We start from the raw sequence: 11,088 nt of genomic DNA on the forward strand, positions 1-11,088 counted from the left end.
TGTGATTTCAATTACCACACACCCAACAAATTTGTTGACCATGTGCTTTCAACAACCCAACTAATTTTAACAAGGAAACTATTTTTTGGTATATTTCGGTTTTTACAATTTTTCCGAAAATTCATTATTCTATTACAAAAACATTTTAAACATTTAACCGATTTATATTTTTCATTTTTTTATAATAATAAAAAATGAAATCTGTTTTTCTATATAATGTCATAATAATTGAAATATTTTACAAATATTATATCATTTAATCCGTTTTTTTAAACAAAAAACAAAATTAATGTGGTTTAAACATTTTCAAGATAACTTAATTTAATTTCATCCAGTTTTTTTTTTAAAAAAAAAATTATTTTTTTAAAAATTTAAATTAACCTATATTACCCATGAAATTAAATGTATGGGGGCAATAAAGTCATTTCACATCTTATCCCATCATATCCACCTTCCAAATCCCCCTTCTCAAAAAACCATCCAAACACCTCATTATAAATCCACCATTCTTAAGAGGTGGGGCCACCCTTCTTAACATATCACCCCTCATTATATATCCACCTTCAAATCCCCCCTCGTTACAAATCCACCCAAAACAAATCATCCATCCAAACGGGCCGTTAAAGGGATCGCACTGCCTCGCTGCATGCCGCCATAAGAGAAACCCCACCAAAACCCCCAAACCAGAACCGAACACCCTACTCTCTCTCCCTCCCTCTCTCATGGCGGAAAATCGCAATCGCGATTCCGACGATACAACAACAACATCAGGTCACAATGCGGTCTTCGTCGACACCAGTCTCGACACCCATCTCGCCGTGATCGTTTCCGACTCCGATACCGTCTCCGACCTCAAAAGTATATCCCTTATTCCCTCCACAACCCCCCCCCCCCCCCCCCCCCCCCCCCCTCTATATATTTGTGTATATATATGTTATGGGTATCGATTTTACGGGTACGCATCAAGTTCGATGATAGTGGGGGCTCACCTTTGAAGTTAGAAGATATTTCTTTAAACCCTAGTAAATAAAGAAGCAGTGGTTACATAAATCAATACTCCCTTCATCCCACTATGTTTGCTTGCTACGAGAAGTCGTGTCATTTGGACCTCTGGAAAAGTGATGTGGTGAATAATTTTTTGGACTTTTTTGCACCGTTCCAAAGTACTCAAAAGTACATCTTGAGATTTTTCGAACAGTGCAGAAAAAAAAGAAGAAGAAGTCTACAAACACAACTCCGGATACAATTGCGTCCGGAGCCAATCGTTGCATGTGGACCCATGTGCTTTGAACGAGTTGTGTTTGTTGCACTACTCAAAAATTAAGAAGTTATTTGGGTAAGTAACTTATTTTTTGAGGCCAACACGACACGGTCTTCTGTAAAGAGCCAACAAAATGGGAACAGTGGTAATTTTCGATATTTTTGTTGTCTTCTTAAGTTTTTATTAGATTCACGCGAAACTTCATTAGTCTTGACGAGATAAGTTAAAAAGTAATTACAATGAAAAGCAAAAAAAAGTTCACTAAAGACCAAAAGAAGTTTAAGAAGTCTTTATTACCGTCTTACTTAAAAACTTTCTTCAATCTCGGTTCATGTTTTTGTACTTGCCTGATTCCTCTTGTGAGGCAAATGACTGATTCCAAAATTTTAATGTAAAAGTTAACAAAAGATCACTAAAAATATTTAATATCGACTGTCGAGACAAATTCATTTAGGCCACACCCACCCTTTTAATTGTGTAATTTATTTTTTTCTTCACCTTTTACCTATTGCATAATCACATTTCTGGATTGCTCTACATTTTGGCTCGCAGAGAAAATTATGAGCGAGCACTCACTGTGTTTTCCTAACTTTGGGGAGATAAAAATCAATGCATTGAAGGTATGTCAATTGAGCATATAAGTATTTGAGTGGCATTAACGATCTTGCTTATTAAATGTGTTTCTCACATTGACTCGAGATGTCGGATACTGGCAGGTTAAGCGGAAAAGATGCTTCTATCACCTATCAGATTCTATGCTTGTTAAAAGTGCTTTTAATGGTGCCAAGAAATGTTGGTTTGTTTCTGTTGATGCTTTTAGTTTAAAGCAGCATGGTGATAACCAATTGCCCACTGATCCTGCCGTAAGCAACCAACTAGCCGTAGTTTGTTTCACGAAAACTCCCACGGGTGATTTGTATGCATCATCCCCGAAGATTGGTAACCCTGAAGTTGCTTCAGGTAACACTGGTGAAGACGTTTTAAACAATGTGAAGATGACGAGTATGGGAGTTGATGGGGAACCTTGCAATACTTCATTTCTTGTTAACAATGTGAGGTCAGATTTGGTAGAAATCCAAGGAACACATGTTGAAGAGGAACACTCAAAATCCAGACCTGATGCAAAGAAAAAGCGGAAGAGAGAAAGTAAAGGAGATGAAAATCCTTTAGAAGGAAACGATACCTTGCTTGTTATTGAAGACACTTTGAAGCCAAAGGATAAAATTCTTGAAAATTCTATGGGGTACATGAAGAATTGTAAAATGAATTCCGACATGGCATCTGTTGCTGCAATAGTTTCTGAAATAAACATGCAGTATGCAAATCCTTCGGGAACTTTCGAAGTCCCTCAGAAGCAAAAGCACCATAAATCAGTCCAAGAGGTGGTGCAGCAAGAGAAATTACGTTCTTCAGTTGGTAAATTTATTTCTTGTACCCATAGTTGATGCTTGTATATTCTTTCACCAAACTCTTCTTCTAATCGGACAATTTACTTAGTTTATGGACAAAATACTTTATCTTCCTTACTTAATGTACTGATATTTTGCACTTCAGATTCTTTGTTTAGGGAACCTCCAGAAGATGACCATTTGGTAGCTGTTACTCATGAAAAGAAGAAAAGCAAAAAGATGATGAAATTACCAGCAGACCGTGTAATCGATGCTGAGCCCTCTTTTGGGATAGAAGGTTGTAAGGAAAATGTGGGAACTGCATCCAAGGATTCTGATAAGACATCTGGTTTGGTAATGGTTTCTGAAAAAAATGTTCAGCATGCAACACTTTCTGGAACTGTAGTCTCTGAGAAGCAAAAGCGCAGTAAACCTGTCCAAGAAGTTGTGGAAGGGCACAAATTACCTTCTTCATCAATGGGTATGTTTATTTCCTTGTACTGATGCCATTTCTTTCACCAAACTCTTCTAATTGGATGATTTAGTAGGACAAAAAATTTATATTTCTCACTTTGCTGTTGATATTTTCGACTTCAGATTCTTTATTTACTGAAGATGGCGATTTGGTAGCTGGTTCTAGTAGGGGGACGAAGGAAAGTAAAAAAAAAAAGAAATTACCAACAGATGAAGCGGTTAATGCGAAGCTGTCTTCTGTGCATGATGTTGGGATAGAAGGTTGCAAGGAAAATAGGGGAATTGTATCCAAGGATTCACACAAGGCATCTGGTTTAGTAATAGTTTCTGAACAAAACGATCAGCGTGCAACACTTTCTGTGCAAGAAGTGGTGGAAGGGCACAAATTACCTTCTTCATCCATGGGTGAGTTTATTTTCTTGTAGCCATATGTGATGTTGGAAGCCTTTTTCTTTCACCAAACTCTTCTTCTAATCAGATGATTTAGTAGAAGGACAAATTTATATTCCTCACTTTGCTGCTGATTTTGTGGACTTCAGATTCTTTATTTACCGAACGTACGGAAGATGTCCATTTGGTACCTCATTCTAGCAGTGGGACGAAGAAGAGTAAAAAGAAGAAGAAATTACCAACAGATGAAGTGGCTAATGCTGAGCCCAAGGAAAATGTGGAGACTGTATCCAAGGATTCAGATAAGGCATCTGGTTCAGTGATAGTTTCTGAACTAAACGTTCAGCATGTGACACTTTCTGGGATTGTCGAAGTATCTCGGAAGCAAAAGCGCACTAAACCTGTCCAAGAAGTGGTGGAAGGGCACAAATTACCTTCTTCATCAGTGAGTAAGTTTATTCTTGTAACCATATGTGCAGTGTCAGAGCTAGGATTTTGCTAAGGGGGTGGCACTTTTCAATTAAATTCCACTAATAATTGTTGCATGTTATTCGTAAAAGTCCGAAGGGAAAGTGTACCGAAAAATCAAGTTTTGTCTTGAGTTCTATATGTTTTTTTGTAAAAAGGAACTAAGGCTTGGTTCAACCATCTCGTGGTCCTTAAATAGAAGTCATTGAGATGTTATTTATATGAGGATATTATGATAAGTTAGAGGGAAAAATATTTTATCTTGCTGACTTTCTACTTAATGTTGCGTAGGCATTAATGCAAACAGACCTGATGCTGCAAATGAAAAGGGAGAAACTGATGCTCCTGATTCAGGTGCTCGAAGTAGATCAAAAGGGAGAAAAACTTCGAAAAAGCATCACTCCACTAATGTGGAAGGGTTTCCTTCGTTAGCTGTCTATGAGTCCAATAATCTGAAGAAGGATGACATGCAGTCTCGGCATGCAAATATTGCCCTTGATGATCAGAATTTTGAAACCAATCATCCTCAAAAAAATGAAGAGCGAAAGGAATTGCCACGGAACCATGATCCTGAAGCAATGCTGTCTGGAAAGTGTGAACCTCCGATTCATGGTGAAGCAGATATGCATTCTAAAAAATCTGTTGTCTCGGATAATTTGTTAGAAAGCACCATAGTCATGGAGTCTGGGAAATCTGCTGGCAGTGGAAGGATGAAAATGAGTGCGAAGAAATCTGTTGCAACAAAGAAGGTAATTTCAAGCAAGGAGCATGTTGATAATTCTGTTAGTGGTATCTCTTCGCAGGTGCCTCGTTTTGATGATCACTCCTCTGGTGAAGCTAAGAAAGAAAGCTTCTTGTCTCCGACTAAAACGAAAAAGATGTCGAAACGAAAGACTGTGGATACTTCTATTGTTGGTGCTAATGGGCAAAGTGATGGTGCGTGTGGAAATGAAGCAGAATCATTGCCGCCAACTCGAGTAGATAAAACTCAGCGGAATGCAGAAACTAGTGATGGCAACTTAAGAAAGAAAGTGGAAAAGAATGATGATGATGATGGTAATGCTTCTAAGAGTTGCAAATCGACTGATGCTAATTATCATAGAGAAGTTTCTAAGTGTGATGGTGATAGCATTAATTTCAAAGACTACTTCATGCCTGGAGACCGTAACCATGAAGTTACACCTGTTGAGTTGGTTGTTGACAACGTGAGTGAAGCAAAAGGATCAGATAAGGAAACGAAAACTAAAAAGAATGCCAAAAAGGTTGTTTTACCTTCTCCAGCCACCTCTCATGATCCAGGAAACTCAATCAACTCATATGTAAACCAGGGAAGTGACAGAAGATCTCAGGGAGTTTCAAAAGCTTCCCGTAAAAAAATGGGGGAAGTTGTGAACAGTTCACGGCAGGAAAAGAGTTTGTTGGCTACTCCTGGTGCCATTTTTAATGGCAGTAGTGAGAGTTCTGAAGATGAGAGCACGACTGCGAATTCAGATTCCAGCACCAAAACCCCGTCAGATAATTCATCTTCATCAGGTTTCTCGGAAGGGGATGGCAAGTTAAATCTGGACTCATCAAGAAATGGTAACACAAGATCCTTGTTGGGACTCCTTTGTTTGTATAACTGTGGTGTGTCTAGTTGCTGATGAATTGTTTTTTGGCTTCTTGATTCTTGCATTTTGTATTCTTTGATGCATTTTTGTCTACTAATTATTGCAGATCTCCTCCTTGTAAGTTCTGTTATGCCTTTTAAGCAAACTATTCTTGGAGCTTCCAGTAACTAGTGTGTTCTATATCCATCTTAATTTCATGCAGGAACTTCTGGTGCAAAAGATAACGATGGCGGGAAAAGCATCACAAAATCCCAGTAAGAACCATGATACATACTTTTTCTGTTTTGTGTATTCTCATACATATGATCTCTTACCTCATATTTATGTCAGCTGATTTTGGTAGACTGTTTCAGTATCTCAGTTCAGCAGTTTGTACTTTTTTATTTTGTCAGATTCATCGTACCTTTATCATTATGTTACAGACATCGATGTAGATACAAGATGAATGGATATGTCACAATTCTTGCAACAGTAAATTCTAGAGGCTGGTGCATAGATATGTCAAGAACATGGCAATAGACATATGTATGGCATTTATGGATTGATGGATGTGGGTATCTGTATCTATACCCAAGGCTAACCACTATAACCAGAGCTACTCCTTTTACCATGGAATATATAGTTCCTTAATGTGCCTTCTTCAGTAACTTCTATGCTTCGTAACCTTAAACACAGAAAATAAAATGCTAATGAACGAAAGTGGTTAGTGTATAGAAAGGCATCATATCTGTGAAAAGTATACACAAGTCAGTGAATGGGTATTGAAAATTTTGAAAATACATTGAATTTCTGACGTCTTTGGTGTTGTGACTTGTGAGTATTATCCATCGCCCATTGGGTAGTGGTTAGCAGGCCCAAAATGGAATGCTTCAAGCTATTTTTAGTTGAGCATTATTTATTACTTTTAGCAGGTGGAGATTTTTTCATTGCTTCTCATTCTGATCTCTTTTTGGCAGAGCTTTGGCCTCCAAAAATTTAACATTGGATAGGATTCTTAAAAGTTCAAGCAGATTCAAGAAGGCCAAGCTCACAGCAACTCAGTCACAACTTGAAGACGCTGAAAGTCAGCCTGTTGATTTTGTTCCGGATGGTCAAGCGAGCCTGTAATGACTAGAGGTGGTTGTCTATCTTGGCAATTTTTCTTTTCCACCCTGAGTCATTTTGCTATGCTGCTAATTTTGGTTAATTATTTCCATTTGAGAATCTCTCAAAAAACTTGTTGGGTGTTCTTCAGTCGTGCAACCTGGCCTGCTGCTTTTTTGTTCAGATACCTCTGTGGTTTGGTTCAGATACCTCTGCAGTTATGCAAAAGAGATATGGACATACGGCCTAGGGGTTTGGTTACAAGTTGGTATGTACATAGCGTGACCGTAAATTCCTCTAAATGGTGCAAAAGGAGTGGTTCTGGATTTGGATTTCTATGTTGTCATACTTCATTGATCCAAATAAAAGTAGAAAGAAAGAAAATGGTGCACAAACATGCCAAGATTCAAGAACAACGTGGAGTAGTATGTGGTCTCACGGGGATTGTCTCCATATGCACATTTAATTGCCCGAATCACAAGCACAACTACTTTTATGCTTTTTTCTTTCATTGATACGCAATTGTGCCTGTGGTAGTATTGGTGTAGATTTTGGTTAGCCAGCTACAACAACTGCTAAAGCTAAGTCTGCTTCTGCTTCTCCACTTATTTTTTCCGTTCCCACTTGATACAATTTAATGCGTTTTCCTTGTGTTCAAGGTCTTCGATACAATTTTGTGCACTTCTTAGTGTTGGGGTACAAGGGGGCATACCCCTGGATAGAAGCCATGTTTGGTAAAAAACGAACTACATACAACAAACTGCTAGTTCTGTAAGAGTGTTTTAGCGCTTAATTGATGTCTCCAAGCAAGATTAAGAATCCAGTTCTAGTCTTTGGTAACCGAAATGAAAACAAATCGAAAATGCTTCCACGGAGCTATTTTTTGTTGAGCATCAGTCGCGGTTTCTACCGAGAGTCGTATGTTATTGTTTGTTCTCAAACTCTTGGTTTTCGAGCAGGGTTTTGGGTGCAAAGGACGTAACCGTGGTTATGATTCTTGGAAGTTCAAGCAGATTCAAGAAGGCCAAGCTCACAGCAACTCAATCACTACTAGAAGAAACGGAAGGTCCAGCTTTTGATTTTCTACAAAGACAGTCCAGGAAGCTGCAATTGCCCAAGGCGGGTTGCTCCTTGGCAATTTTGCTTGTCCACCTTTTTGTATTATCTATCCCTTTGCAAAATAGACGGTTAATATTTTTGAGTTTTGAGATTGTGGCATTTCACCTATGTCCTCTGCTGGACACATTTTGTTCTTGTTTTGAAATGGAAGGCTTGTAATGACAGAATCGAAAGGTGTCAATCACCTGCCTATGTTATTGTATTACGGGATGAGCTATTTTCCTCGAGTTATTAGTGTCAAATGCTTAGAATCCTTCCATTCCAAATGACCTAATGTATGCAAAACCCATTTGGCTGGTATAAACTGTAATATGGTTAGCACTAAGGGGAATGGTAGACCGAAATTAACCTTAGAAGCTGTAGTGCGCAAGAATCTAAGCTTATTGGATATTACCGAACACACGATGCTCTCGACAAAGCTCAATGGAAAACACGGATTCATATAGTTGACCCCAATTGATTGGAACTTAAGGCTCGGTTTGGCTTGGTAAATTGTTACAACACTTGGATCAACTTTTGCACACGAGTAGTAATTCATTACAGCAAAAGTTCCATAAAAAGGAGTTGCAATTACAAGTAGTCTTGAGCTATCTATAACACATTCAAGCCCCACCCATGTCACTCAGACCTCATCTTGTTGAGCTGGTTCAAAGCTGGTTGAAGAATATTGTATAGCACCCAAAGAATCGCCGGAGCAATAACAAACAGCACAAGCTGTCCCCTGTTATCACTCCCAGCATCGGCAGCAATCGAAGCAACTTCACTGGCTAATGCATGAGGCGTGCTAGACAAAAATCCTGAACCAGCCAATCCACCTATTCCGAGCCCGATAATGACTCCCTTGGTGCTCCGCATCCGGTTGACCTGGTTAACCGCCGGTTGAAGAATGTTGAACAAAACCCAAGCGATTGCCGGAATTATCGGCAGCAGCAGGGCTAGGCCGCGGCTGTCGCTGCCTTCGGCGATGACGGCGATTTGCTGTACCGCCATGGCAGGGTCGCACGAGCTCAAGGCCGAGAAAACTGCCCCGGCGATGGCGGTTCCGGCGAGCGACGCGGGATTGTGTGATGGGTTTGAGGTGGTTAGGCCTTTTGGGAGGTTTTGAATGGAGAGGAGGGAGATGGGTTTTGCTGCTGGCTTGCAAGGGTTGGTGGTTTTGGGGGTGGTCAAGCACTTGGCATTGAGCATGGCTGAAATTGCAATGGTTGCTGCCATTTTTTGTTGGGTATATGACTGATCTTTTTTCAAGGGAGATGAAGGGTTATGAAGGTTGAGGAAGGAGGAATTAGAAATATCAGAAGGAGAGAGAGAGTGGATTCAAGGTTTGGGTGTGATGGAAAAGAGGGGAGAGTATAGAGATGGAGGGAGGGGAAAGGCAAAGGGGAGAGCCAATGGAATTTGGTTGTCTAGATTCTTCTCTTATCCAGAGGGAGTGATGGGTGAGATTTGGACCTCATATTCATTGGCCCACCAAAGCTTTTCTTATCACTTCCTTGGTGCCAAATTTGTAATGGTAGCAAAAAAACACAGCAAAACACCATCTTTTTTGGAGACACTAAACCCCAAAAGTTATTTTTGTCGCCAAGAGTTGTAGTCCAAATAGTTGTAGTCCAAATCAATGTTACATGGGAATGCAAATAGATGTCCAATGGTTAGGCATTCCTTTACCACGGTTCAGGGTTCGAGCTTCATCGTGAGGTTTTTCTCGACTCCACTCGTTCGTTTCCTCTTATGATGATATACTACTCTTAATGATGATATTCTTGCCCTCGGGAAAAAATTGGAAAGAGGGAGATTAGTGCCTTCCATTGTCTGACTAGCATATATCTTGAATGGGAGAGAATTTTACTTGGTTTGAACATTCTTCAATCTCATTTCGATCGGGATCGATGAAAACCTGATAGATAATCTAGATTTTGATCCCCAAATCTGACCAGAAATCCAAAAAAGAAAGAAGAAGTGTATGCGCTTGGTGGAGGCGCGTCAGGTCGGTCCTAATTGCTATCCCACAATGAAGGAATACCAGTAGAGAAAGCATACCAAAGTTGTTTAGGGAATGATGTTAGTGGATTATTACGGAATCAGCGAGAATTAATAAGTTCTTTTCACCAAGGCACAAAGTGAGAATCAGTGAGAATTTTAGTCGATCGAACAAGGGAAACTCGAGTATAATTAATTATGAAGGCAAATTTTCGAACATAAGCCTTTCATTTTAACAAGAATAATGTTATCCGATCATTGAGTTATCAACGATATGATATTTTACAGAGATGCTCTACTCTTCGATTCTATGAAAAGCCCAGAATAAATTTTAATACATTGGTTTGATTCAAGGAAGAAGATGATATAAGGAAGAAAATGAAGACATTTATGTCAAATTTCCTAAATTCAGTCAGGTTGGACGGAATTTGGTGTGGATGCAATCTTTCATAAAGTACATGGTGGTTATCTGCAAACAAATTAAACATCAGGGTATGAATACCCACGTTGTCCAAACCGGAAGGGGTGTTTAGGCCTCGTTTGGCTAAATAATTCATGGGTATGTATACCCAAGGATTATTTTTTGTCCTTACTCAAAAAAATTCCGTATTTGTTATTTTTTGTCAATTTTTTAAGGATTATTGTTTCTTCGTGACGAAAGAAATCTACAAAAGTAAAAAATTACTATCAAAATTCTTTTTTTTTTGAATAAAGATGAAAAAATTATTAGTTTATTGGCTTATTTTTGTCTTTATTAAAAAAAATTGAGTTTCAGTCATTTTTTTTTTAGGTTTCTTTCGTCATGACGAAGCAATAATTCTCAAAAAATTGACGAAAAACTAACAAATGCAAAAATTTTGTGTATAAAAACAAAAAATAATCCAATGATACAAAATCTCGAATTTTGTATTTTGTATCACTTTGAGCTTCTACATTTACAGCGATACAAATCCAAAGTGATTTACACACTTAAATAGCATTTAATATTCGAGATTTTGGATTTAGAAACTAAGATACAATGTTTGAACTTATCTATGTGCTTGGATACTTTCCACAGTAATATTGCCGAGCACCCCCAGTCAAGCAGTGCGGAGTGGGGGCCGATCCGGTTGTTCATCTCGGTTAGGTTGGCTCAAATTGAATCTGAGCGCATGCAAATTTGAACCATTCATTGTTCGGTCAAGATCCAAGCCGTTGATTGTCAAAATAAAATCGCTTAACACCCACTTGGCAGAAGGGTGCTTGGCAGCGTCCCTATTCTCATTGAATAAGTTATGGAGTATTTGTTTAGTCGCTTGACCCAAGTTTTTTTTGT

The 11,088-nt window shown here is 38.8% G+C and overlaps 2 protein-coding genes and 1 long non-coding RNA gene across 4 annotated transcripts in view; 2 read left to right on the forward strand and 1 right to left on the reverse strand.

Moving 5' to 3' along the window:
• Positions 1-11,088, forward strand: part of LOC131311069 (uncharacterized) — a 91,373-nt gene that overhangs the window by 8,626 nt on the left and 71,659 nt on the right. The gene's annotated exons all lie outside the window — the stretch shown is intronic.
• On the forward strand, positions 653-8,020 carry LOC131311060 (uncharacterized). 2 transcript variants are annotated; one of them, XR_009195379.1, is made up of 11 exons: positions 661-858; positions 1,814-1,881; positions 1,978-2,677; positions 2,816-3,130; positions 3,247-3,528; positions 3,663-3,962; positions 4,273-5,562; positions 5,794-5,845; positions 6,548-6,707; positions 6,859-6,942; positions 7,634-8,020. XR_009195379.1 is itself a non-coding variant. In XM_058338380.1 (10 exons), the coding sequence occupies exons 1-9, from the start codon at positions 723-725 to the stop codon at positions 6,696-6,698; spliced, it is 3,294 nt and encodes a 1,097-aa protein (XP_058194363.1). In that variant the 5' UTR covers positions 653-722; the 3' UTR covers positions 6,699-6,707; positions 7,634-8,020. The 2 variants fall into 2 exon arrangements, 1 of the variants encoding a protein (XP_058194363.1); XM_058338380.1 differs by lacking the exon at positions 6,859-6,942 and having other exon boundaries at positions 653-858.
• LOC131311068 (photosystem II core complex proteins psbY, chloroplastic) lies at positions 8,218-9,207 on the reverse strand. The gene has a single exon (XM_058338392.1). The coding sequence runs from the start codon at positions 9,006-9,008 to the stop codon at positions 8,412-8,414; it is 597 nt and encodes a 198-aa protein (XP_058194375.1). The 5' UTR covers positions 9,009-9,207; the 3' UTR covers positions 8,218-8,411.

The sequence above is a fragment of the Rhododendron vialii genome, chromosome 12a (assembly GCF_030253575.1).
Source record: "Rhododendron vialii isolate Sample 1 chromosome 12a, ASM3025357v1".
Taxonomy (NCBI): Eukaryota; Viridiplantae; Streptophyta; class Magnoliopsida; order Ericales; family Ericaceae; genus Rhododendron; species Rhododendron vialii.

Coding starts and splice junctions, on each gene's coding strand:
- LOC131311060 (XM_058338380.1), top strand. CDS start 723: ATGGCGGAAAATCGCAATCGCGATTCCGACGATACAACAACAACATCA. Junction 2,678..2,815: donor GAAATTACGTTCTTCAGTTG/GTAAATTTATTT, acceptor TTTGCACTTCAG/ATTCTTTGTTTAGGGAACCT. Junction 5,846..6,547: donor AAAAGCATCACAAAATCCCA/GTAAGAACCATG, acceptor TCTTTTTGGCAG/AGCTTTGGCCTCCAAAAATT.
- LOC131311068 (XM_058338392.1), bottom strand. CDS start 9,008: ATGGCAGCAACCATTGCAATTTCAGCCATGCTCAATGCCAAGTGCTTG.